Source organism: Lentinus tigrinus (assembly GCF_003813185.1).
Source record: "Lentinus tigrinus ALCF2SS1-7 unplaced genomic scaffold L226scaffold_24, whole genome shotgun sequence".
NCBI classification, from domain to species: Eukaryota; Fungi; Basidiomycota; class Agaricomycetes; order Polyporales; family Polyporaceae; genus Lentinus; species Lentinus tigrinus.
The window spans coordinates 26,662-50,925 of NW_027137933.1; the positions used below are offsets into that span (position 1 = coordinate 26,662).

A 24,264-nucleotide genomic window follows, 5' to 3' on the forward strand; every position below is an offset into this window, starting at 1 on the left:
ACGACGCGCGGGCTGAGTGTCGGGGCGACGAGGACGCGCGCGCGAAGGGCGAGCATCGTCGTCGGCGTCGTCGTGTACAGTCCTGGCGGGTGTACGTGGTGGGATGAGGACGAGGAGCTTGAGAAACGCACCGGGCCACGGAATTCGCGCGTCATGCCAGGGAGACGCACGTGCTTCGTCACCACTTCCACGTGAGACGCGTCGCGCGCCGACGCGCAACGCAAGGTTCGCGGCAAGCAAGCTGGTGAAGGGTGTGTAGACATTACGGATAGTATGAAGATGCACCTAGTAATAAGTAATAGCCTCTGACTAGTTCCGTAGCCTGTCCCATAACCTCCGCACCCACCCCTCCTTCGCCTTCACCGGCTCTGCCTCGACAGGTGTCGGCTTTACGAACCGATGCTGCAAATTCTCCCTCCACGCAGCCTCCTGTGGGTTCAACACCCACCTCTCCACACCTCGCAGCATACCCTTCTCCAGCGCACGCAGAGCAAACGCATCCCGCTTCCATAAGCCCTCCGTGAGCACCGTGAGCGGACCAACACCATCTGGTCTGGCGAGCCCGAGATCGCTCTCCAGTCCCTTCTCCTCCGATGAGGCTTTCTCCATATGGGTGGATGGGGGCGGTCGTCTTCGTGTCATACGGTTGGCCATTACGACGTCGGTGAGCACTCGGTCCCCGACGATGACGAGCTCTTCGTCACGTATTGGTCGCGGGAGGGACGCAAAGTACGCGCGGATGCTTTTGATGCACGAGTATGACGGCTTCAGGGAGGGATGTCGTAGTACCGGTGCGGAAAGGTGGTATGTCACGGACTCAGCCTGCGAGGCAGACACGAAAGAGGATAAGGGCGAGACCAACGATCGAAACAAACGGACGCACCTCAATCTCGCCGACGTCGATATGCGACCCAGCAGTATTGCTCACAATGAGCACGTTCCCGGGCCCGAATGTCTCCCTGCACTCCTTCCATGCTTCCTGCAGCACAGTTCAGCCCCTCCACCCCGCGCGATTCCCATTTGCAGGCGCACGCACCGTCAGCTCGGGCACTAGCCTGTCTTCATGTGGGACCGTCTGCGCGGCCATTAGTCACGAGTTCAGTCACCATCACCAGCAAGTTCAAGAGGACGCACCAAGCAGTTATCCTTGTCAAACACCGCACCGCGGTACCCCGCCCTATACAACGCCTGGAAGTCGAGCTGGCGGATATCTTCCTGGCGCGGGGCGTCAGCATCCCGTTTCCCTCCGTGCACTCATTTTACCCCATCCCTCTTTTTTTTTCAGAACTTCCACTACAGTCCCATGGACAAGCACTGAAACGCGTATGGAGAGTAACACAGACCTTTGACAACGATACTCGGCACGACGAGCCGCGGGTTGATGAGCAGGTGAAGCGGCACCAAAATTCCCGGGACGTTCAGCGGCATCTCAGACGTTGTAAGCAGAAAACAGCGCCGACCGGAGGAAGCAGGAGGAGGAGGAGGAGAAAAGGGATGAAAACAAGCTCAAGCAAGAGGAACCCGTTTCGTTTCGGGTTAGGCGTGACGTCAATTGTGACCAACACAATGATCACACTGTCACGGAAGGGATTTGGCAAGCGAGACGCTCAGCTACTCTGCTTGCTCCGCAACGCATATGGCCGCGCCGCCTTCGCTCGAGGGTAATAGAAAATGTATGAAGTCATATCTTCTGTTGAACAGCTTACTATATCAGGTTCTAACATCGAGCTCGAACGTCTCCCATAACTCGACGCCCGACTTCGACGGCAGTGCGCCGCGATACTGCCGCCATAACATAACAGAGTCCATACGAATGCCTGAACTCGGTTTGCCTCTGGGCGCAGTCGCGAATGATCCAAGTAATCTCCAGTTTCCGCTATCTGTCTCCTGAAATACTGCGGCGTCACTACTATCGATCTTCTACGACAATGCCATTCGCGTGAGTAACCTCCACTTGAAACCCTTCGACGTCGTTCGGCGGCGTGGTGTCCGCAGCGGGATCGACATCCTCTGAACTGTCATCGAGGTCGCTCTCCGAGTCCGAGTCTACGAAACCGGAGTAGACCGGTCCGCCGATCGAGGCCAGCCAGCCAGGTCCGTGGTCCTTGCTGGGCAATCCGAAGTCCGGCTGTGACAACGGGCCCATAGACTGACCCAGTGCCATCTGGTGATCGGCACGGCGCAGGTTGAGAATTAGTCGGGAGATGATGATGTAGTTCATGCTACAATTCGCCGCGCCTTGCGTAAGAGAGATTTGACCGTGAATATTCCCGGGGTATCGCTCACGTCTCGTCAGAAATGTTGATGAACTCTTGCATGATAAGATAGACAATCCAATCCGAGTTCGGGAACTGAGATGGAGACATCGATGATGAGCGTTTCCAACATTGCGTAGCGGTCAGACTCTCGAAACTCACCAGCGGAGGAAGCACATAAGCTATCAAATTGAGGATGTTGGGTATAAACACCAGCCTGTGTCAGGATGGTCACATATCACTCAACGTACGTTGTAAGAACTTGCGACTGACATAAAGTAAATGCTCCCTGAAGATTTGTCAATCGGCATATCCCATTGACCAGAGACATAATACTCACCATCTCGCAGTAAGACTGTTGTGAGTCTGCATGGCAATCCGAGGTCCCTTTGCGCTCTCCAAAGTCGGTATGTGCTCTTCCAGGTGACGATGATAACCATCAGCTCCGCCAGGGAAGTGGAAATATATGTAGCCATCAATACTTCCGAATCACAATAAATGGATTTAGAAATATGTAGAGGGTTAGGAAACTCACATCTGGTAGTAGTGGGAGATCAACGTTCCGACGTTTTTCTATCAAAGCAAAAACTCACATATCGAGAATACCGTCACCAAGATTGTTAAGCCAGGCGCAACTTGAAGAACCCGAGTGGGGTCCGGGAAGGCTGATAAAGTTTGCCTGTCCCAATACGACCTAGTAGTGTCGAGTCCGAATAAATGATACGTAAACAAAAGTCGGTGAAAATACCGATACTTACCAGAGTGTAGAGGGAGGGAGTTGCCCAGAGAATGAAAGTCACAGCGCTCAATGGCTTGTTCCGTCCTGAAAGCGCGAACACGCGAAGTGCGGAAAACGCTTGAACGTTCGTGAGTCAGCACCTTTCGTTCCGGGCAGAGGCCATGACACAACTCTGTCATACCTGACACGGCGAGCTGAGCTACTATCATCACAAGTAGACTGATCCAATCGACGGCTTCGCAGCTGCGATATTTCAGGATGAGCCTCAATCGCAAAGAAAAGAAGTGATTTGACTTAGTACTACCTCTGTGGTCGAAGGAATCAGCCGCATGAAAGTTGATCACAACGAGGAGCCAACGCACCACGAATGTTGTTGGGGAGTACCACTTAACCACCCATTGTACGAGCGGCAAATATCGCGCCGAGATATAGATGAGCGATGCTACAAACCCCCTCTTCCGTGAGAAGGTCCATATCCATTGTACCTCCTCGGGTAAAGTTACCAGCCAGTCATACCAGGCAAGAGCTGGAGTCCGCGATCACAGACATCAGTATGTTGAGATCATGGACGTCGGAACCGTAGAAGTAGGTGCCTTACTTGCGCTTGCCACTGCTATACATTCAGTTCTAAAGCTATGTGTGATTGATGTCAGCAATGGTCCTTTGGCAGACATAACGAAAGGCTGTCAACATACCCGTCTGCCATAGTCCAATGTGCTGCTGGGTCGGATGTGTTGAACTTCTGAATGTATCGGAGGGGTATGATGGCGAGAGCACACTGTGGCTGCGGCTTTATAAGTCTGAGCTGTTCAGAAAATACGGTAGTACTAAAGTGATTATTCTCACCTAACACTGCTCACTCCGCAGAAGCGGACATGCCCTCGCCGCCATGGTTAATGACGCTCGCCGCCGGAAGGACGAGAAATGGCGGATATTGAACAAGGCTGTGCCGATGCGGGGCCCATTATGCCATGAGGTATGTTGTCTACGTCCTTCTTGAACAATGCGATCCTCGATGCCAAGCAGATGGACTCAGATATTAAAGAAGACAGGGCGGAGCTATGGAGGGGAAGTGATAGAGCTGCGCGGTTGCACATGGAGGAGACGCGGTGCTTGAAGGGAAGACGTTCACGCTCAGCACAGCCTGTCCTCGAGGCTCATGCTACTCGGCATTGGCCGCAGGTGGCAATGCATGAAGTGTTCGCCGGGGTCAAAGTACACCTTGTATTCAGGGATTGCAGTAACCCAAACGGAACTGAGCTGCAATTCGAACATCGTCTCTACGACTCGGAAGCAGCGACCACATTTAGTTTCCCCCGTATATCCTGCAGCAATAATCAGTCAGTCGCATCCCGATCACCTAACCCGGTCTGTCAGAAATTCCTCACCTTCTCTTCGCCCACACTTGGAAAGGTGCCCATGACCGAATCAACAGTTGTGAATGCCGTGCGTACACGTCGTGCAGAACGCGCCCCCGACGCCGTCCTCGACGCAGCACGGCGCACTGTCCCCAAACGTCGACTGGCAGAACGAGTTGGGGAGCGGGTCGCCAGCGCCCCCAGCGTTCGAGAGGTTGCATCCACCATCGCGCTTTGCGACGGCAGCGGAAGACCACTCGCGCACTTCGAGCGTGCCGTCGGTACGGCGGCACTGGCCGCGGGCATAGACGACCTCGGTGGTGGGGTTCCCGGAGACGGCGAGGACGGCCGCGAAGAGGGCAGAGGCAAGAGTGAGGAACCGCATCGTCGCTGGGATGCACTGGGGGTGTATGATGTATGGCTAGAGGCCGGAGTATCGGAGGTAGTATTCTCAAGTGAGACGACAGTGAGATACGTTGCTCTGAAGTTCTGAAGACTTAGTATTGGCAAGAGGTTTTATAGTCGGACGGGGGCCAACATCATACCCGAACATGGCCGGACGTCGCGTCGTACTCAATAACCCCATCGGGTTCGAGCCCTGCCCCTGACCTATGAACGTGAATGCGAAAACCAATACAACGTCCGTGCATTGCCAATGGTTTGCACTCATCTATTTTTGTTGTTATCGGTGTGTTCCTGTAAATGCCGAACCATTTGTCTAGGTCTAGGTCTATGCGCAAGGCGTGTAGTGAGCCGAACTTCATTCGAACGAATTTCACTTGACAGACCCACCATCAAGCCATAGCTGTACCCGCGCGCCGCGCTGGAAATGATGCGAACTAGGGCTCATTGTTAGAGGTCATCGATACCCGACATGTATTGATGACAGGGACCAGAGGAGGCCAGTCTCGCAAAGACTCAATTCAAACTAAAACGGAGTGAAGATTCGTCTATTTGCATGTCCATATTCCGGTACATCGGCGATCGCCCTAGACTGTTCATACTACTCAGTGAACCCGATTCATAGACGGTGAAACACAGAAGAGCTCACCTAATATCCCTATACCCTTCTCTATGCCGATCGCTCGAGAGAATCTTGAGCAAGAAACGGGTCTTACGGGGCCGCTGAGCCCCCGCGGATGTCGGTAGCGTGCTCCAGAGTATCTTGACCTTCTTCCTCATCACAGATATTGTCACTGTGAGACAGGAAGCTCGGTTGCGTGGGCCCGGCGAACGGCGCGGCGAACCCATGGAGAGACCCACGTGAGCCGCCGCCGACATGAGAGCCGCCAAACGAGAGAGATACTGGTTGACTGCCGTTGCGACAACGCTGGGCGCGTCGGAGGTCAAGGATAAAATGAGATATGAGGATAGATGTGATCCTAGGGACGACGTGGTGACAGCCGGTTAGGGTGTCCGCAGTCAAGCCAGGACTAAATGCTCACGGATCGGTGAATAACCCGGCGTAGCTTGCGCCAATCCCCTGCGGTGTAGTCAGCTACTTATGTTGCAAAGTACGACATGGTGTGAACTTACCGAGGCCGCAGTCAGAGCCATATGCACAATGTTGAGCAGCATCATAGTACTGAGCGGAGTTCGACAACGTCAGTCCCAAAAAAATCCAGTGACAATCTGGGATACTGACATGACATATAGGCTTCCTATGAGGGAGTTAGCGAGACGAGCCGGTCGAAAGACGGACAACTCACCATCATATAGCATAACCGACGCCAGTGATATTCCGAATGCCTTGCGGGGTTCGGTCTTGTATGCTTCATAGGTCGTAAGCCAAGTTACTACACCCACTAGCAAGTCTGCTAAAGTCTGCGTTAAGCGGCAGAGCAAGGTCACTGGGATATAATCAGACGAATGCGCAGAAAGCTGTCGAGACGTATATGCTACGTACACCTGTGGGGCCCGTGAGTGAGCTGTAGCAAGCAGACAGTATGGAGACCTCACCCAAGTTCCAGTTGCTCTGATGGAATGTTGTCCCCTACGACACAGTACATGGGACTGGGTAGTTCCTCTGCCGGTGTCCACTTGGAGCTGACCAGCTATAGGAAGTTGCAGCATCGAGATACACTATATAACAGCGACGTGACTCACCAGATTGACGACACACGCCACTATGGCGAGGAGGAAGGCGATACCGCCTAGCCACACCTTTCCTCTTGACAACGCATAAGCCCTCTGAGCGGTGAAGACTGTTTGGTTGCTTAGATGAGTCGTGATACTTTCAGCATCGCGTTTTCACAGTCGCAGCTCACCTGCGGCCACCAATTGTACAAGAGCCGTCAGGATCACGGCGACCCAATTAACACCTTCGCAACTGCCGATTTAGAACTGTGATCAGAGATTATATGCGGACGACCATGGCTAACGACCGAGTTTACCTGACCTGCTAGACATGTCAGAGCGCCTGACCCACACGACAACGAGCAGGTTACTCACTAAAGAAGTGACGGGGACTACGATGCCGGCCTGGATCACATATTGCAAGATGTTTGCGTATCGGATCAAAGCGTACACCACGGAAGCCACTGTGCGTCCATCCGGGTTGCACCAGATCAGAGCCACCTCTTCATCGATGTTGATCAGCCAGTCATAGACAAGAAGGGCTGGAACGAAGGATGTGAGCCGCATGATGCCATGCCGAGTAGGGTCATAAGCAGTACAACTTGCCTGAGATTGCGAGGCCACAAGAACTGCTCTTCACTCTGCGGTAGCATTCTCAGCGTCTTCGGAGTAGGAGAACTTGAACTTGAGAATGATGAGTTAACGTACAAGCTATCGTATGCGGGTACTAGCACTGCGGGCGGGAGAAATGTGCTTTCGGAGTCGGACATGTCGAGGTATGAGGCCTGAGGAGGAAAACCGGCGAGGTTTTATGTCGCAGCGACGAACTCCATTAGAACGCTCGCAGTCCCTTCTTGTCGTCGAGGCTCACCGATCACCGATGATCCGAATGCGGTTCAACTAGTGTTGAATGGTGTGTATGTCTCAGTCGCGCGAAGCAGATGAAGATCTGCCCACACCGAGATTAGAAGCCGCAGCCAGGACAGCTTCCTTCCGTACCGCTAATCGACGCGATCCATACTTGGCGTCATATCAGGTAGGTGAAACGGATAGAGGAACTCACCTCAACCCTCGGTACCTGAAAGAAGAAGCCTCTCCGAGATTCCGTGCGACACCGACTCGGTTTTGCGGAGATGTAGAAGTTGGATCGTCTTACGACGCGTTCCTAGACTTTGGTGGTATCCGCCTACTGTCAACCACTATTAATTACAGGTTCCATACACCACTGTCATGATATACGAGACGTCTGGACTGTATCACATCGTGGAAAGACCATGGCCCAGTGGCGCGTCCGAGTATACGTACCTTCTAGTCCCTGAAACACCCATACTCAATCAGTACTCCATACCACACATTGATCTTGTTCCACTTACAATCAGCGCTTTATCCGCGGACAACCTCCCCGGCAAATCAACAAGTGTAAACGTCATGCGTGCACGTCGTAAAGTAGGACTGGTATCGACGCAACATGGCGACTGGAGTCTAGCGGCGAATCGCCATGATAGGTGGACTTGCAGCACGAGACCGGAAGCGGATTACCCGAGCCTACCACACACGAACTTCCAAACTGCCGTAGGCGCAGCGGTATCGTGGTTCGCGGAAGTATGGCACACTGCGGTTTGAACGTCATGATGGTTAGTGATGAGTTGTCAAATTTTGGAAACCTGTCGGACGTCAAAGGCGTCCCTAGCATGGCGATTCTTTGTGGTCCTCCGCTCGATGGTAGTACTGGGGAAGATATGTAATAGTCAGCTGAATGTCTGGAAGCTCACGGAGATTCATAAGCCATTCCCGGGATGTCGATGAACTCGGGAATTGCGAAGCTTTCAGGCTGCCGCTGGGAAGCCCGCGAGCGCCTGTGCGACACGCCCAATCCGCGTGCAAGCAGTCTGCCAATCCACGTCGAGCTCACTGTTCTCTACTCGACTTCTACCACGACAGCTCGCATCGACGACAACCGCAAAGATGGCGACGACTGCAACGGTCGAGAGGCAGAAACATCGAGCCGGTCAAGCAGGACAACTTATGCCGCAGCGTGGGAACGGATGACTCCAGTATCCATAATTCACCGTCTTCACGCGTTTTATCTACTTACCAAACCCCTCGAACTCACCCCCTCCTCCTCCCCCTTCAGCTTCATTCTTCAGACTCTTCGGATCTCGATGTCTGACGACATGAGCCCCTCGCCGCCACCACCGACGACGGACTTCTCAGATCCACCAAACTATACCTTCCCGACGCACCGCCTCGCCCGCGTCCTCCGCAACCCGGACAAGCAGCCCGTCGTCCTCGTCGCCTGCGGCTCCTTCAGCCCCGTCACCTACCTCCACCTCCGCATGTTCGAGATGGCAAAGGACTATGTCCGCCAAAACACCGACTTCGAGATCGTCGGCGGCTACCTGAGCCCCGTGAGCGACCAGTACAAGAAGCCTGGTCTTCTCAGCGCACAACACCGGTGAGCATCCTTCTCTTGACATCGCGTATACCCCCCCTTCTCCCGCCGTGCATCCATCGAGTCTGTTACCCTGCTGCATCGGTGCCGAGGGTCTCCCCCGCATCTGTGATGGGGTCACGTGAGCTGTTTCGGATCCCCGGTGCGCCTCGGTCAGCCCCACGCGCTTGGGCAATATCTGAAAGTTCAGGCTATACTGGGTCCGTCTGGAAGGATGACGTGATGGAAGTCGCATTCGGTTTGAGTGCAGAGCTAATCCTGCAGCTGGGAGCTCGGAATGACCGTGATAGTCCGGGTCACCGCAGCCAGGCTCTCGCGGTGTGGTTTACACCGTTCCCGTACGATCCCCCGTGGGCAGTCTCATGACTGTCACGGGGAGCCGCCACAGGAACTTTACCGCGACGTTTGGGACACGTAGCTGACCATTCTATCGCAGAGTCAACATGTGCAACCTTGCGGCCGAGCAGACCTCACAATGGCTCATGGTCGACCCCTGGGAGGCGTTCCAGTCATACCAGCGCACGGCAGTCGTGCTCGACCACTTCGACTACGAGATCAACACGCGTCTGGGCGGGATCGCGACCGCCGACGGGGCGCAGAAGAAGCCCGCACGCATCCTGCTTCTCGCCGGGTCAGACCTGATCGCGACGATGAGCGAGCCCGGGGTGTGGTCCGAGCCCGACCTCGACCACATCCTCGGCCGGTACGGGGTGCTGATCATCGAGCGCGCGGGCGCGGACATGGACCAGGCGATCGACAGCCTCTCGCGCTGGCGGCACAACATCCACCTCATCCACCAGCTCGTCCAGAACGACGTGTCGTCGACCAAGGTCCGCCTGTTCCTCCGTCGCGGGCTCAGCGTGCGCTACCTCCTCCCCGCACCCGTCGTCGACTACATCGAGGAGCATGGGTTGTACATGGACGATGGCCCGAATGCGAGCGCCGCGTCGGGCGCTATTGCAGCGGAGAAGGAGAAGGGCAAGGAGAAGGAGGCCTCGACGTCGACCGCGGCGTGCTAGCCGTAGGGATCCTCGTCTTCATCTGGATTTTTGATCTTATATATCTATTGCTGGGGGTGGGTTGTACGTTCTGCTAGTAGTTACATAGGTTTCTCGTTTCGCCTGTTTCCGCATCTGGCTCTAGAGTGTGCAGCAGTCTGCCATGCCATCATGTATCCTTTGCCTTCGGGAGTTGTTTAAATGTTAGGTACTCAGTATACCGAGGTACAAGCAACAAATACGAGTACAATAGGGAGCGGTGAATACGCCCCCCCGAGTTAACGACGGACTGGAACAAAGTCGTTCTGTATTCCCCTATGGCGTATCCTACTTACAGTACACAGACCTCGTAATTTACACTGGTCAGTCTATCTACTAAAACATCGTGATCCTTCCATGGAACCAAGGCTGCTCAGACAACGCCGAAAGGCCAAGGTACCGTATATAACCAAGTATAAGTCGTAAATCCACCACCTCCTCTCACCAGACAACGCGGAAGCCGTCTACTAGGACTTACTCCACACCTCGCGCCCGCGCACCCAAGTGCTCAACACCTTGCCCTTGCGGTCGAGCACGACGAGGTCGGCGTCCGCCCCGGGGCGGAGGGTGCCCTTGCGGTTCTCGATGCCAAGACACTTTGCGGGGTTGTACGTCGCGCAGCGGATCGCCTCGCCGAGGGAGCACCCGGTGAAGCGCGAAAAGTTGCGCACGCACTTGTCGAGCGTGACGACGGAGCCGGCGAGCGTGTCCGTGCCCTCGAGGTACAGCTTGTCCCCGGACTTGACGAACCGCTTCCCGTCCCGCCACTCGTGCACGCCGTCCTTGAGGTGTGGGTCCAGGATCTTCATCGCGTCCGTGATCAAGATGCAGCCTTCGGGGAACGAGGAGTATGCGAGCTGCGGGGCGTCGTCTCAGTCAGTGCGCACGATGCCTGAATGAGACGGGAGGAGACTTACCCGGACGGAGTTGGGGTGCGAGTGGATACCATCGACGATGAGCTCGTAGAACGGGCGTTCGAACGCAAGGTCTGTGACCTTGCCTTTCTGCAGGTGGAGGTCGTCCAACTCGGCGTGCGGCAGAATGGGGGTCAACGGCGGTGTCTGGACGTCGTCAAACGCCTCCGACGTCGCTTGTGGGCCACTCTCCGCGGCCAGGCGCCTCACACTCGAGGGCACGCGCAGGATCTTCGGGAAAGCAGCAGAGACGGGGGACGTAGGGGACGACGCTGACGAGAGGTGCGGGGACGCGCCGAGGAGGCCGATGATGGAGGGGTCGCGGTGGTGCAGCTGCGGCATCGCGTTGAAGAGATGGGTGATGAGGCGTGCGCCGTTCTGCACGGCGGCAGTCGCGAGTCCGGTCGTGGCGATGCTGTGGCCTATGGAGAAGACAACGCCGCGGCGGACGAGCTCGTCGATGGACGCCATGACGCCGTCGACTTCGGGCGCGGCGGTGATGACGCGCACGCCAACGTGGTGGTCGCCCATGAGCCAGTCCTCGGTTACCGCGAGATTATCGGCACCGTATACCTCCTCAAACGACTTGATGTCCTCCTTTGCGGGGAGAAGGAATTGTGGTTCGTGCGCGCCTCGCTTGGCGAACTGGATGAAAGGGCCCTCGGCATGCCATCCGAGGAGGGTTGCGGAAGTAGGGGAGCTGTACGGCCGAAGGAGGTGCAACAGCTTTGGGTAGAGTGAACGTTCTTGCGTCTGCAGAAAGGCGGAGCTGGATCAGCAACTGGTCTGCCAGAGAGAGGATTCCTTGGAAAGAGGGCAAGCGAAATGAGCTATGCGTAGATGTGCGGGATCGCGCGATAGCATGACGAGTACACGCGTACCTCCCCGAGAGCAGCATGAAAGATGGGTCGGCTTCATGCCCCACGGAGACAATTCTGCTATAGTAAGCCATCTCGATCGTCAACGACACCTCTCGTCCATGCACCTTGGGTGTATACGAGAGGTATACGCACGCAAGAGTCATGCGAGAGCTGCAGGGATAGGAGTGAACAACCACACGCTGTGGCTGACACAACGGCTGGTGCTATACGACAAAGCGTACGGCGAATTGCGCATGCTACACCGCTGCAAAGAGACTGCAAGTCCATATGTCGCGAGATATTGGACGTGGCTTGCATACGCAGTTGACCACGGCGTGAACTGTGATAGTGGTAGACACGGGCAAGCCCGCGACTCGTTGACAGTGAGAGATGATAAGGAGGACGCATATAGTCCAATATGAACCGACAAAGGGCAACTCAGGTAACGAGCGCAGCGCTTACAACCACTTCGCCACAGAAAAGTGGATGTATGCGCGAATTCCGGTAGGCATGTATGACAACGACTCGAATACGTACTCAGGGAACAAGCGTCGAACTTCGACGGCACACGGAATGCAAACCCGCGTCCCGCAATACGATATCCGGCTGGCAGGGATAGAAGTGCTAGGTACTCACGATGATCGTAGGCAAGAGCCTCCAAACGCAAGTGTCAGCGAATTGCGGGCGTGCATGAACGGAGGATCACTCACGATGTAACACCCGTCTCAACAATCTTCTCCGCTACGCGATGCAGGCCGGTGCGGTATGTCTCGTCGTCGCCCTCGTAGACGGAGAAGTCAAAGTTGTACGCTCCGTTGATCTGGATGTCGAGGAACCCGGGACTGCAGCGCGATAGTCTTCTCAGCGATGTTCAAGGACCATCGGAGCGCATGTACTCACCTCAGGATGTTCCCGCCGAGATCGATGACCCTGTCTGGTCTCTCCTTGCGGACGAAGAAGGTCTTCTGGGAGTCGAGGATAACGCCGCGCCTCTCGTCGATCCAAAGGTCCTTCTCGACGAGTCCGCCGTCTTCCTGGGGAAGCAAACAGTTTGTGAAGCAGATAAGGCCGTTCGCGGACGACATGATTAGGTATCTTGAGGTGGAGGTTGGGTGCAAAACTGAATGTCCGGCCGCCGAACTGTCTTATATGTATTCGCTCCCCCTCTCCGAGGCTCCAGGCACTGGTGCCGGCGTGAGTCGACGGCAGCCTGGCCGTCGGCCGCTCTATGATCTAACAAGCTGCATGGCAAGAACCGGAGACCATATGGCTCATGACTTATCTGGGCATCGAGACTGCATGCTCACGAACGTTCCACACCGGCTTGCCGGGCCATGGGGCGCGGCGCTCATCGCCCCCTCCACGTTCTGGACGGTCTGCGCAGCGATTGGATTGAGCTTGGGGCCAGATGAGACAGCGAAAGGCGATGGAAAAGAGCAGAGAGAGCGAATTGAATACGAGAATGAGAGTCGACGATCAGCGTCGCCGACAAGAGCAGCGAGGACCCAACGAGGACCACGTCGTCCTTGACCTCGAGGACGCTGTACCACGCGACGACGAAGCTCCTTCCTTTGGCGTCTATATGGACGCCCCTTTGTGATTGGTTGGAGCCCATATGCTTGTGTCCTCCTGTCTCTTCGCGGCAACTTCGCGGTCAATTTTCTGCCTGAGAGGAGGTCAGAGAGCCTCGAACGTGAAGCTTGCTGCAGCACAGAAGTTTCGCGGGTCCGTGTGAATCGGTACGAAGTAGAATAACTATACCTATAAGTCGGAGTTTCACCCGACAGCTTAGCATCTGAGTGAAGATTATAGGACAGTTATTATATTTGTTATTTTTGGCGTCTTAACTAAGTAGGTCCCGTAGATTGCGAACGTCCCGATTGATCCTGCCTTACGTGCAGTACAGTACAGAAGGTACAGGCCCGAGGCTCAAGTTTGACATAGGAGCGGCATGAACGGAGGGGGGACTCATGTATTCGGAGTCGATCCTGACCGTCAGTCGAGACTCGGCAGGTCGAGCTTGAATGCGTCCGCGTAATCATCCTGACCAAGAGGAGAGATCTGGCCGCCACAGTGTCGGCTGGAGACGTCTGAGCAGAACGGAGAGTGAGCAGCGCATTGTCGACGGTCCGGTACAAGATTTGCAAGAGCGACAAGCGCACTTCGACCAGCACGTCCGTGGGTATCCCAGCAGGAGGGACCCAAGGCAAGATGGTCGAATGCGTGTCTTGAAGGATGAAGTCCAGTCCAGCGCGAAGACATCGGAGGCGTGTTGAGAGAATGGGACATCCCTACACAGAGGTTAGAATGGACCATGCTCAGAAGGCTGTCGTGAAGCTCATCGTGGTGGAAGCACAGCCTGCGGGGAGTTCCCTTCCAGAGCTTCTATCACTCTCCAACTCCGACATCGAGAACGGGGTGGTTTGCTCTTCAGGAGACGAGAGACAAGGAACGTTACGAGTAACCAGAGCAGCCGTGATGGCGTCACTCTCAACCTTGCCAGTCACCGCGATAATCTTGTTGCCAGATGGGTCGTGCGGTCCTGCAGTGGTCAGCATGAAGGCAAGGTGGAGCCATGCATGCAACGAGTTCAGCTTGGGCCGTTCCGTCTGCCCAGACTTGTTGACGTTTTGATTAGATTTGCATTGAGCGAGCAGACATGAGAGCAGAGCAATATCATCGCGGACGCTTGCTTCGCTGTCAAAAAAATCCTAAAACCGAGGGAGGAGCGGATGCATGAGTCGAGTAGCTGGCGCCGGAGGCGGTGGCGAGAGGAGGGAGGGAGGAGAGGGAGGAGAGATACTCGATGTCACACAGGGGAGATGGTATATAGGTACTTGATGTTTAGCGCTGTGGTCTTTGCCAGAACACGTGATGTTGCGGACGCCTCGAGCGCGTCGCACTGGCCGACTTTGCATCTCACTTCTAACCACCACCACCTCGACGCGTTTTCCTACTCAGTGACTATGCGAACGCGACGTAGGCCTGCTTTGCAAGATAAGACACCAGGAAATACTCCACAGAAACCGAAAGCAAAGACCACGCGCAGTGCCAAACCCAAGCTCGTCCCAGTCGTCGAGATTACAACCAGGCCTCCTCGGCGAGCAGCCAAGGGCAAGGATGCCGAGAAGAAGACGGAGGCGGAGTTAGATGACACTCGGGAAAGTGCTGAAGGCGAAGGTGCGTTCGATCAGATCTGCGACACGCTGGGGACACGCTGCGAGCGCGGGGGATCTGCAGAAGTTCATGTTGCGCAAGAGGCGACGCCTACTACGCGCGCCACACGGCGTCGTGTGGTGAAGAAGGCGCTGCAGACGACACGGGTCAAGCGAGGCAGATCGAGGAAGGCGGAGGAAGTGCAAGGTACGTTGGAGGAGCCTTCGACTCCAGAACCTGGCCTTACCAGTATCCTAGAACGTACGCCTACGCCTCCCGCGGCTGAGCCACTGGACGACGAAGGCCGTGTCAAACGGTCCCCGGCCCAGGCCCTCCGCATGCTCCCTTCTCCAGTATCACCTACCGCAGAGCATCAACAGGCACGACTTCCTCTTGGCTCAATCCCGCCTGCGATTTTCCCCATCGTGCAGCCCGAGCGCTATAGCACCCCGGAATCTGTCCCTGTAGCTGACGACGACAGCACGACTTCTGAAGCTGTGAGAGCTATCTTGGCCACTCCTTCGCCTGCTCGCATCATCCGTACCCCTATGCCCGTCGAGTCCACTCCGCTAGGCCGCATCAGGCCCCTGCGGGAGTCCTTAGGACCATTCTTTCCTCGGGGAAGACACGACAGCAGTATCAAGAAATGGAATGCTGGTGTATCTCGCGCGTATTCCCCGCTGCCGCCATCATCTCCTCCACCTCCATCACCTCCGACGCAGCCCATCGCGTCGACTTCACAGCAGCAACTCCCTCGGCGATATCACTTCTCCTCGGACGACCCTGTTGAGAACGACGCTGGTCCCGTCTACGTACCCAGAGACAACGACCTCAGCGACGATGATCCCTTCGGATTACTTGCTACAGAGCGCAAGCTCAAGACTTTGCGGCAGCGGCACGTTGTGGCGGAATCCTCGAGGGCTCCAGGAGGGTCGCGTGCACCACTGGGTACGCTTGCGCTGGACGAGGTCCCGTCGTCAGCCCCTATCCCTGACCGCATCCCGACCCCGATGCCCTCGGACGACGATCACAATATCGACGATCTTTACCTCGATGTGGATCCTGTCCGTGCTGAGCCCTCTCATCTTGACGACTTGGATGGTCCTGAGGACGAGGATAAGGAGAACGTTCCAATGGATGACTATGACCTTAACGAAGACAAGGAGAATTTCCGGCCTCCCCATCTTGTTCTCGACGACAAGGAGAACGACGCACCTATGGAGGAAGGAGAGTCGGAAGTACTTCATAGTGAGGAGGAAATTATCGCTTCTGTAGCCCCCATGCTACTGGCTTCTGCGAAGACGAAGAGAGGTCTCGACGAGTTGCTCGAACCTTCCTCCTCATCCGCCAGCCCGGCCCACGCCCTCCGCACGCCCCACAAGAACAGGAATGCCCACCAGCGCAGTCCTCTGCCTACGCCTCACTTCTCCGACAATGGCGACAGCCTCTTCGCCGACTCTTCCCTCACCGCAAAGTCCATGCACAATTCCTCTCCTTCACCTGTTAAACCCTCTGTCGTTCGTCCCAAGGGCCCCCGGAAGCCACTCGCCACACTCGAGCTGGAGGAGCCGGAGTCGCCCAAGGTCGCAGGGAAGAAGCGTACCCGGGCTCAAACGGAGGAGAGCAGCGAGGAGTCTGACCCTCGTGCGGCGGTACGCAAGCTCGAAGCGCTGCTCCCGAAGCGCTCGAAAACCCGCGCGACGACTGCCACGAAGGCGGCTCGGGGTAGGGCACCTGTGACGGGAAAGGGCAAAGGGAGGGAGAATATCCCGCATTCCGACGGCTCATCTGAGATTGGTGACGTTTACGACTCGTCTCCGCCGAAGGCTCCAGCCGCGAGGGGACGTGGACGTGGTCGCGGAGCTGCTAGTGGGAGGGGGCGAGGGAGAGGGAGAGGAAGAGGTAGGGCCGCTGCTCCTGTGTCGTCTTCTGGAGGACGTGCAGCTGCGACGACCAGGGGCCGGTCGGCTTCCCGAGGGCGACCAGCGTCGAAGGGGAAGGGGAAAGAGAAGGCTGTTGAGCATGTTGATCCTGAAGAGGACGAGGTGCGTAGTGTCTATGATTCTGACGTTGTTCGGGGAATTGTGCTGATGGGCGTGTTGTCAGGAGCGCGAGCGGAAGCGCCTGGAGCGCATCGAGTACTACCGCAAGCTGGAGGAGTACAGCCTCGAAAAGGAGGATGTGTACGTGATTTGATCTCGAGTGCGTCTCTTTGGCTTCCGTCTTCGCATCGTTCTTGGTTATGTGTATTTGCTGTGTTCGCTGCAAGTTCGCTGTGTTCTCTCTCTTGCGTTACCTCGTCTTGACTCTCTGGCTGTTTTCTAGTGTTCACTCTACACCACGCATCACCACCCTACTCCCTAGTTCACACGCTCGTATGACCATCGTAATCCATAGGTTGACCGACCGAGTCCGCGCGTCCAGCTGACCACTCCTTTCTGGCTATCTTCTCAGAACGTTTTACGATCCTAGGCGAGGCTTGAAGCTTGAATATGTATATGTCTGTACACGTATGTAGCAGTATGTTTTCTTGTCCGCTTCGCGCGGTCACTATGATATGCACGTGTTGTTTGCACCCAGAGGGTCTCGCGATCCGGCTTAGGACCGGATGCTAGACAGACAGGGGAGTACTGCTGCTGTTCTCCGACAGGCCGGGATTACTGAGACTCACCGCTTTACGGTCCAGATTATTCACTCGAGTTTGTCGTACTGATAGGGAGGACGGGTAGCCTCGATATGTGCCTGCACGGCAACCACAATCTAGATAACCAGCATACGCGAACACTTCAGTCTTCATCCCGATGGCGGGGTAGAATCCTGCCAGCGCTGATGGTGAGTGTTTCAAGTGAAATTCGGTCTATTGAGCTATTCCCTTGATGTAGACCTCGGGCGGTCTTCATGAGGCAGCTCGGGGAACTCGCATACGGATAGAGAAGGAGGGCTCGGCCTTAGGTTCATCTGCCAGTGTACTCTACAAGTAAACATTGATGTCTGCTGCTTCTCGCCGGAGATACCCTATTCGACTTTACTCATACTCTCGCTTGCAGCGGATGCACCTTCTCTTCATGTATATCTTATGTATGTACGACCTCAGCATGTGGTCTGTCTGTCTCCACTTACACTTCCCATACTCGCAGCAGTCCGGCATTCGTAGCCGTTTGTGAGTCGGACATCGGCGTCCGTAAGACGCAAATCGTACTAAGCGATGCCAATTTTTGCAGAATATGCCGCGAATGCAAGGCCATAGACGGGGAGGCACTGTACCGAGCAGCCGGTCAGGCGGCCCAGGGCGGAATTATGTACACACTCGTACGTTCGTTCACATGTTGTACCCCGCACACGGATGTCAAATTCTGTGGTAGCGTGATTTGATTCATCAGCTATCTAGAACCTTGACCATCTGCGACATATACGACCGGGTTCCTCGGACACACACTTAACCGTGACGTAGTTGCCACCGTATGATGTGCCAGCGGCAGGACGGCGTGTCACGGTTGTGCACTCACTCGCATGCGCACTGCCAGTACAATCCTCCGACTTTAGCGGAATCACTCAATAGTCCGTGAGTATATTCATTTTTGGTATTTTGGTATTGTTCTCAAGCTGAAGTAGCTCAGAGACATGTGCTAAAAGCCTCTGACAGGAGATCCGACTTCAATATCGTCGGACTAATGCACTTAGTATCATGACGCTACTCATGCACCGCGCAGGTACTGCTCGACCTTGTGGTTCATTTTCTGGCCTCCAGACGCCTCCGGTACGGTCTGGCTTTAGCGTGAATTTGACATTGATGCGTCTGTTTACAACCTGCAGAAGGCCCTCGGGCAGACAATGCGAGGCCGAGTCGATCGCCGACCCACCCAGCCCCAAATTCTCTCAAGCTATCCGCCCAAACCCGACGAATGAGTCCCTGTGCCGTATATGGCTGAGCAGGCATGTTGATTATGATCACGTCTTGATCAAGAGTCTCCAGATCGTCGGGACAATCCAGATACAGGTGAGGTTTACATTCAGTGCAACCTCTCATCATGCTAGTGCGGTTGGTTCTCAGTTGCAAGTGGTGTGCTCCTCGAGGACGCTTGGTTTCAGTGCACCACACGCATATTTTCCGCACGTCGCCGTTGAGGACTGCTTTGTCGCGAAGTTTTCGGTAACCTCCGAGAGACATGACCCAGGATTATGGCAAGAAAGCGGTCGGAATCCACTTGGAGTCATCTTGGACAGTGGGTATCGTTCACGCGACTACTAAGGCAGCTTTTACAGCGCGCTCTAGCTAGATGTCATCTATATAAGGCCTGTGTCGTCGTCGACTATCCTTACTCAGAGAGATATCTTCCCTCCTGAGTACCTTCTCGAGCACATCCTATCGCACTCACGCCATGGCCCGCACACTCGCCACCTTGCTCGCTGTCCTCCCCCTCTTCCTCCACCTCCCCATCGTCCGCGCCGGAGGTGTCATCGCCTGCTACAGCAGCCGCCTCAATGGCGGCGTCGGCAACATTCCCATTCACAATCCCGAATTCTACGACGGTACCGACACGTACATCGGCGGGCCGTTCAACCTCGATTGCGGCGAGATGGTGGGCCGCTCGGACGGCTACAGCAACTGGGAGGGCTCGGACGGGCGCAGCATCAGTGCCGACTTCTGGATCACGGATGACCAGTGCATGAACGTCATGACAGGCGGGGTGCACTACTGGTGCTGCACCGGCGGAATCAAGCAGGGCTCAGGCTCGGTCACCCAGTGCAACTACACCTGATAGGTGGTATAGGTACGTTCGGCCAGTACGTACTCGTCAAGGTACTTAGTGTGCTGATCATCCTCAGGGTTATCATCATCTATAGCAATGACGTTGTGCACGAGTTGGCCTACTGAATATGTAAAGGTGTCAGAAGGTATCGAGCGCACCTCGTATTGCTCCGTGTTTGATGTATATAGCGGCCCGTATCCTTCCACTTATGTAAGGACTTTCTTGGATGTATCGAAGTCTGAACGCGATTGCCGTCTGTCGGCTGAAATCACCTAAAGCTACCGGACCGGCTTGTCCAAGACACGCTTACGCCATTTACATCCGCTGGAAAACATGATCATAGTGTGGCAAAGAAGCAACGTCTTGCACCTGCGGCATGCATAGCGGTGACTGTAGAAACTTGTAAGCTTGAGTCTCGGTACCCTTGTAGTACTAGTCGCTCAAACAGCAAGTAAGTAAGCAGGATAAGCGCAGTAAGTAATGCAGTAATATGCACGAGGCTTACTTCCACTCCACCATCACCCCAGCACCCTCACCCTCTCCTCCTTACCCCACTATGCGACATGTCGTCTAACAAACTTCACCTCAAACCCACGCGGGCAGAGCAAGATGAGCGTGATCTCAAGAAGGCACGCAAAGCGGCTCGCAAGGCTGCCAAACGTCATGAGAGATACGACGACGACTACGCCAGACACGAGCAGGGACACAAGCGGAGACGCACGAACGACAATGCAGGACCCTCAAGAGATACTCTCGCGGACAGCGACACCGAGTACGGGCCTCAGCCTGCAGCGTCCAGCTCCGGCGCGCACAAGCCGGACTACGATTACATCCAGGCACAGCTGGAGGAGGAGCGGTTCCGGGACAAGCTGTGGGGCGCAATGGGCGACGACGAACACCTGGACTCTGTCGAGGCTACCCTCAACGCGTACGCGCACGTCCCAAGGAGATGGAGAGGCGGTGGGATGGACCGGATGGACGACGAGCTCGACGTCGATCCGCGGTACATGGAGGATGAGGATTATGCGGAGTGGATCAGGGCCGGAATGTGGAGGTGCGTGCTGTCACGTATCTCGCTCGTCGTTAAACTGAAGGATACAGCTGTCCAGGAAAAAGCACGCAGCGGAGCACGAAGAGCAGATGCGCCGGCAGGCCGAGTCCAAGGCGCGGCAGGAGCGCCAGAACGCGCTCCGTGAGGAGACGAGACGGATGGAACGCGCGGCGGAAGAAGAGCGCAGGAAGCGTAAGCGTGCAAGGGAGCGGATACGGGAGGTCGAGGCGCGAGAGCTGTACGACACGCGGTGGAAGGCTCTCCTTGCCCCTGCAGCTGCCAGCGCCACGTCCGGGGAGGTATTGCTACGCTTCGAAGACGTTCCGTGGCCTGTCATGGCTTCAGCGATATCGTTGCGGGACGACACTGCACGAGTTCGGATCGAAGATCTTACAGTCGAGGCGATCTCCTTGTTCCTCATCCCGCCTTCCGAGCATGGTACGCCTAGTGCGGACCCTTCGAAGGAGAGGAAGGAGAAGCTGCGCGAGACGATGTTGCGCTTCCATCCCGACAAGTTCGAGGGCCGGATCATGAAGCGCGTGCGGGAGAAAGACCGGGAGCGCGTCAAGGAGGCTGTAGGGATTGTTGCGCGGACCGTAAATACGCTCATGGGTGAGGGCAAGTAGAAATAGGTGAGTGGTGAATTCCTCTTGACCATCACTCCGTTGCTGATCAACTTTGTGGACAGATGTATCACATACTCATACCCGATTGTATACATATGCAGACGTATAATCTGACCTTTATCTACCCATGCCCATGCGGCTTGACTCTAGTGCTATGGACAATACTCTATTCCAGTCGTCGCCTTGTGCCCCTTCGCTGCAATGCATTATTTGGCGTTAGGCGCATAACGCCACACCGCAAGGACACCCTTGCGGCCTCCTTCCGCTAGGTACGTGGTCTCGCCGCTTCGGTCTGTTGTATAGATTACCTTACGTCCTCTCGCACAGCCCACCGTCTGGTATATGCAGATGTCGTTGTGCCAATAGCCATACCAAAGCCCGCTCGCGACGGAATGTGCTATGTGACTGTGTCAACACTGCAGGCGGCCTGGTAGGGGAGTGCGTTCTTCGGTACCCGAAGTACTACTCTTCTCATATTCTGTCGACTACGACTACAACGGCAACAGAGCCGCCCCCATCCACTACCCCTCAATCTTCACTCCGTACGCCACGTGCGTCGGCGGGCCGTCAACTCACACTGTAACCAGATCCTCGGCGGCGGGGGCGACTATGCGGCGAACTGGTCGGACACGTACCCCGCCACCGCGATCGATGCAAGCTTCTGGATCACGCCCGACGAGTACATGAAGCACTGGCTTACGAAACAATGTGATGTGCGTAGCTCTCTTCTCTAGTTCTTAATGGTGAATCCTGAGTTTGCATGCAGAGAAATCCGATACAAACAGGTAATTTGTTCGTGGCCGTACGCCGGAAGCCAGTGTCTCAGTGTTCACTTTTGCACGCGGCTCATGCTATGCGCAGAATGACGGGGATGTCGAAGCGATACGATTACTATACAAAATACAGCAGATGATACAAGACGAGAGGAGGACTAGCGGACGGAGAGAGATGAAAAAGTGAGGGAACGCAAGCCCGCGAACTCATGGCGCCCTCCCCGTGTTCGTCCTGCAGGGAACAGCCGGCATTCCTGCGCCCGTCGAGACCTTTCCATGCGTGGTTTCCGTAGTCCCGTGGATTTCGATGATCATTGTGTAAGTATACGTATAGTTATGTTTGTAGTCGTGATAGTGGTTGTGCGCGAAGAAGTGAGGTACGATTGTTGTGTTTGAGGAGATTGCGTCGAGATCCGGATCACTGTCGTGAGCAAACTCGCACGTATTCGGGGAGGGAGAGTTAGGAGGAAACGTACGAGTTGATATTGTATACCAAACGACTGCATGAGTCGGTTGATGTTGCGTTCGCGAGTAGGGCTCGGGTCGCCTACGCCGTACTCCTTCATCAAGGAGATGGCCCTCTCATCTGTGACAGAGATATGGGTAAGCCATCCAGCCTTGCGGCAAGGTACACGTGTCAGTGTACTAAACGAGGTCATCACCGCTCACCTGAGACGGCGAACATCTCCCCAAGAGTCCGCGGGAAGTGCTCACTCTTCGCGCCGTTGATGTTGTACAAGTCGTGCACTGTCTCGTGCAGCCGATGTGACCTCAACGTAGAGTTGGCGCGACGAGATTCACTGAAAGGACAACGTTAGCACTTGATAGAAGACAACTTTGAAAGAAGAAATAAGACGTACGAATTGTAGAGCGCCTTCTGGACCTCCTCCAGCTGGTGCTGGTGCTTCCGGAGCTCATCCTGCAAGTGCTGCGGGATGTATGCAGGGAGCAAGTGCGCGACCTCCTGATCCACCAGTGCGTCGATGTCCTGCAGCACCCCGTCCTCGACTGATACCGATGAGATCAACATCACCAATGAGCAGGAGTAGGGAAGAGACTGGTACTGACTGAGCGAGGTGAGGTGCTCGACGACGTCCTTCTCCAGTACTTCTTGCATCAGAGCTGCAATACCGATAAGGGAGTGTGGTAGGGTCGCGGCGCGGGGATCGAATGCGCACCTCGGATCTCTAGAATCTGCCCATCCTGCTTTCTGTCCTGGGCTTCCATATGCCGCCGCAACCTAGTAATAGGGGGATCGTATCGTGAGCAAGGCCACTGAATCCGTACCCGGGTGGCCGACATACATCCCGATATTCTTATCTACTTGGTTCTCCGAGCCATCCTGAACCATCTCGACGACTTGCTTTCCGATGGAGTCGATGGCGTCCTGTCGGGACACGGTTTGCAAAATGCCAAGGAGGAGACAAAAATCGCATGAAGGAAAGGTACAAACGCACACTATATGACACGAGAGACTCCTTCATCCTCGTCATCAGCTCCGCAGCAGCCTGTACGTGAGCCTGAGGTAGTGCTGCGGTAGTGACTGCAGTCAAAGTGCTGCTACCGGAGCCGGCGGAGATAGGGGAGGCGACAGCGGTCGCGGTCGCGGATGATGCCTGTGCGTGTTGCGACATCCTCTGGGGACGCCCACAGACTCGATCAGCACAAGTTCGAAATACCAAGCAAACTCCGAGTCCGCACTTACGATGCAGAGAGTAGAAGATAGAGGTCGATCACAGGTCGCGGCCAGCGATTATAGATATATATCTACTCCGCGCCCGACGCACGCGTTCGCCATGTGTTCGAAGCTACGGTCGTGTTCGGCATCAAGGGAAGAGTGTCCGATCCTAGATGGCAGGTCGACATCCAGTTGAACCTGTAGGCGAGGGGACAACGTGTTCCTCAGAAACGCTTCTGCTTCTGCCGGGGATACTGCGGTAGGTCGTCGTCTCGTGTGCAGCAGCAGGCTGTGTATATGAATGCGCGTCCTCGTGTGCACCGTTATGGTCTTTACTCTTCGGATTCCAGCTCTAGCACCGGCCATCTTGCCTTGTAGGTACCACCTATGCCGCGGCGTCGCATGCCAAGCCGCCTGGCGCTTCGCTACTGAACGTCGAGTTAGAAACTGACAGGAGAGTGTTGGATGGTGCGCTCTTACAGATCTGAGCACTGGCTCATGCGCTCCCAGTGCTCTGAGCAATGTGCGATCTAGGCGG

At 55.5% G+C, this 24,264-nt stretch overlaps 10 protein-coding genes across 10 annotated transcripts; 4 read left to right on the plus strand and 6 right to left on the minus strand.

The window, feature by feature from the left end:
- Positions 1-240: 240 nt before the first annotated feature.
- Positions 241-1,469, minus strand: L226DRAFT_490419 (uncharacterized protein). Its single transcript, XM_067677317.1, has 5 exons — positions 1,344-1,469; positions 1,135-1,211; positions 1,037-1,075; positions 884-979; positions 241-822 (listed from the first exon to the last, which is right to left on the minus strand). Exons 1-5 carry the CDS (start codon positions 1,426-1,428, stop codon positions 310-312), a joined length of 810 nt encoding a protein of 269 aa, XP_067532734.1. The 5' UTR covers positions 1,429-1,469; the 3' UTR covers positions 241-309.
- A 367-nt stretch (positions 1,470-1,836) lies between these two features.
- L226DRAFT_537294 (uncharacterized protein) lies at positions 1,837-3,381 on the minus strand. Its single transcript, XM_067681299.1, is given in 10 exon segments — positions 1,837-2,222; positions 2,287-2,351; positions 2,418-2,472; positions 2,529-2,544; positions 2,596-2,736; positions 2,831-2,832; positions 2,849-2,949; positions 3,014-3,111; positions 3,176-3,237; positions 3,355-3,381. The coding sequence occupies 9 exon segments, from the start codon at positions 3,201-3,203 to the stop codon at positions 1,910-1,912; spliced, it is 819 nt and encodes a 272-aa protein (XP_067532735.1). The 5' UTR covers positions 3,204-3,237; positions 3,355-3,381; the 3' UTR covers positions 1,837-1,909.
- A 785-nt stretch (positions 3,382-4,166) lies between these two features.
- Positions 4,167-4,846, minus strand: L226DRAFT_537295 (uncharacterized protein). Its single transcript, XM_067681300.1, has 2 exons — positions 4,383-4,846; positions 4,167-4,319 (listed from the first exon to the last, which is right to left on the minus strand). Exon 1 carries the CDS (start codon positions 4,735-4,737, stop codon positions 4,423-4,425), a length of 315 nt encoding a protein of 104 aa, XP_067532736.1. The 5' UTR covers positions 4,738-4,846; the 3' UTR covers positions 4,167-4,319; positions 4,383-4,422.
- Positions 4,847-5,466: 620 nt separating this feature from the next.
- L226DRAFT_573236 (uncharacterized protein) lies at positions 5,467-6,995 on the minus strand (the record flags this gene model as incomplete). The annotated part of the gene is made up of 11 exons (XM_067684814.1): positions 5,467-5,734; positions 5,798-5,835; positions 5,889-5,937; positions 5,998-6,013; positions 6,062-6,124; positions 6,159-6,202; positions 6,312-6,406; positions 6,459-6,556; positions 6,620-6,681; positions 6,746-6,753; positions 6,804-6,995. The coding sequence occupies 11 exons, from the start codon at positions 6,993-6,995 to the stop codon at positions 5,467-5,469; spliced, it is 933 nt and encodes a 310-aa protein (XP_067532737.1).
- Positions 6,996-8,602: 1,607 nt separating this feature from the next.
- On the plus strand, positions 8,603-9,899 carry L226DRAFT_467434 (Nucleotidylyl transferase; the record flags this gene model as incomplete). The annotated part of the gene is made up of 2 exons (XM_067676061.1): positions 8,603-8,883; positions 9,317-9,899. 2 exons carry the CDS (start codon positions 8,603-8,605, stop codon positions 9,897-9,899), a joined length of 864 nt encoding a protein of 287 aa, XP_067532738.1.
- Positions 9,900-10,165: 266 nt separating this feature from the next.
- On the minus strand, positions 10,166-12,907 carry L226DRAFT_537298 (Metallo-dependent hydrolase). The gene is made up of 5 exons (XM_067681301.1): positions 12,592-12,907; positions 12,402-12,533; positions 12,328-12,346; positions 10,835-11,584; positions 10,166-10,774 (listed from the first exon to the last, which is right to left on the minus strand). The coding sequence occupies exons 1-5, from the start codon at positions 12,774-12,776 to the stop codon at positions 10,385-10,387; spliced, it is 1,476 nt and encodes a 491-aa protein (XP_067532739.1). The 5' UTR covers positions 12,777-12,907; the 3' UTR covers positions 10,166-10,384.
- A 1,706-nt stretch (positions 12,908-14,613) lies between these two features.
- Positions 14,614-17,424, plus strand: L226DRAFT_554138 (uncharacterized protein). Its single transcript, XM_067682978.1, has 5 exons — positions 14,614-14,871; positions 14,932-15,054; positions 15,106-16,892; positions 16,954-17,115; positions 17,173-17,424. The coding sequence occupies exons 1-4, from the start codon at positions 14,658-14,660 to the stop codon at positions 17,041-17,043; spliced, it is 2,214 nt and encodes a 737-aa protein (XP_067532740.1). The 5' UTR covers positions 14,614-14,657; the 3' UTR covers positions 17,044-17,115; positions 17,173-17,424.
- A 1,593-nt stretch (positions 17,425-19,017) lies between these two features.
- On the plus strand, positions 19,018-19,886 carry L226DRAFT_614921 (uncharacterized protein). Its single transcript, XM_067686705.1, has 2 exons — positions 19,018-19,619; positions 19,675-19,886. Exon 1 carries the CDS (start codon positions 19,227-19,229, stop codon positions 19,605-19,607), a length of 381 nt encoding a protein of 126 aa, XP_067532741.1. The 5' UTR covers positions 19,018-19,226; the 3' UTR covers positions 19,608-19,619; positions 19,675-19,886.
- Positions 19,887-20,101: 215 nt separating this feature from the next.
- On the plus strand, positions 20,102-21,275 carry L226DRAFT_554139 (uncharacterized protein; the record flags this gene model as incomplete). The annotated part of the gene is made up of 2 exons (XM_067682979.1): positions 20,102-20,652; positions 20,708-21,275. Exons 1-2 carry the CDS (start codon positions 20,162-20,164, stop codon positions 21,273-21,275), a joined length of 1,059 nt encoding a protein of 352 aa, XP_067532742.1. The 5' UTR covers positions 20,102-20,161.
- Positions 21,276-22,327: 1,052 nt separating this feature from the next.
- L226DRAFT_156338 (uncharacterized protein) lies at positions 22,328-23,491 on the minus strand. The gene is made up of 6 exons (XM_067672487.1): positions 23,353-23,491; positions 23,227-23,288; positions 22,909-23,170; positions 22,718-22,848; positions 22,525-22,634; positions 22,328-22,469 (listed from the first exon to the last, which is right to left on the minus strand). The coding sequence occupies exons 1-6, from the start codon at positions 23,397-23,399 to the stop codon at positions 22,467-22,469; spliced, it is 615 nt and encodes a 204-aa protein (XP_067532743.1). The 5' UTR covers positions 23,400-23,491; the 3' UTR covers positions 22,328-22,466.
- Between the last annotated feature and the right edge of the window lie 773 nt (positions 23,492-24,264).

Bases quoted from the DNA above. Each gene is read 5' to 3' on its own strand.
- L226DRAFT_490419 (XM_067677317.1), bottom strand. From the start codon at position 1,428: ATGCCGCTGAACGTCCCGGGAATTTTGGTGCCGCTTCACCTGCTCATC. The intron at 1,212-1,343 runs GTCTGTGTTACT...CGCGCCAGGAAG, and splicing joins GCCGAGTATCGTTGTCAAAG to ATATCCGCCAGCTCGACTTC. The intron at 980-1,036 runs GTGCGTGCGCCT...ACTGTGCTGCAG, and splicing joins GGCTAGTGCCCGAGCTGACG to GAAGCATGGAAGGAGTGCAG.
- L226DRAFT_537294 (XM_067681299.1), bottom strand. From the start codon at position 3,203: ATGATAGTAGCTCAGCTCGCCGTGTCAG. The intron at 3,112-3,175 runs GTATGACAGAGT...CGAACGTTCAAG, and splicing joins AGCTCAGCTCGCCGTGTCAG to CGTTTTCCGCACTTCGCGTG. The intron at 2,223-2,286 runs GTGAGCGATACC...GGCGAATTGTAG, and splicing joins ATCAACATTTCTGACGAGAC to CATGAACTACATCATCATCT.
- L226DRAFT_537295 (XM_067681300.1), bottom strand. From the start codon at position 4,737: ATGCGGTTCCTCACTCTTGCCTCTGCCCTCTTCGCGGCCGTCCTCGCC.
- L226DRAFT_537298 (XM_067681301.1), bottom strand. From the start codon at position 12,776: ATGTCGTCCGCGAACGGCCTTATCTGCTTCACAAACTGTTTGCTTCCC. The intron at 12,534-12,591 runs GTGAGTACATGC...ATCGCGCTGCAG, and splicing joins CTCGGCGGGAACATCCTGAG to TCCCGGGTTCCTCGACATCC. The intron at 10,775-10,834 runs GTAAGTCTCCTC...GACGCCCCGCAG, and splicing joins CGCACCCCAACTCCGTCCGG to CTCGCATACTCCTCGTTCCC.
- L226DRAFT_554138 (XM_067682978.1), top strand. From the start codon at position 14,658: ATGCGAACGCGACGTAGGCCTGCTTTGCAAGATAAGACACCAGGAAAT. The intron at 14,872-14,931 runs GTGCGTTCGATC...GGGGATCTGCAG, and splicing joins GGAAAGTGCTGAAGGCGAAG to AAGTTCATGTTGCGCAAGAG. The intron at 15,055-15,105 runs GTACGTTGGAGG...CCAGTATCCTAG, and splicing joins GAAGGCGGAGGAAGTGCAAG to AACGTACGCCTACGCCTCCC.
- L226DRAFT_614921 (XM_067686705.1), top strand. From the start codon at position 19,227: ATGGCCCGCACACTCGCCACCTTGCTCGCTGTCCTCCCCCTCTTCCTC.
- L226DRAFT_156338 (XM_067672487.1), bottom strand. From the start codon at position 23,399: ATGGTTCAGGATGGCTCGGAGAACCAAGTAGATAAGAATATCGGGAT. The intron at 23,289-23,352 runs GTATGTCGGCCA...CCCTATTACTAG, and splicing joins GTAGATAAGAATATCGGGAT to GTTGCGGCGGCATATGGAAG. The intron at 22,849-22,908 runs GTACGTCTTATT...TTGTCCTTTCAG, and splicing joins CAGAAGGCGCTCTACAATTC to TGAATCTCGTCGCGCCAACT.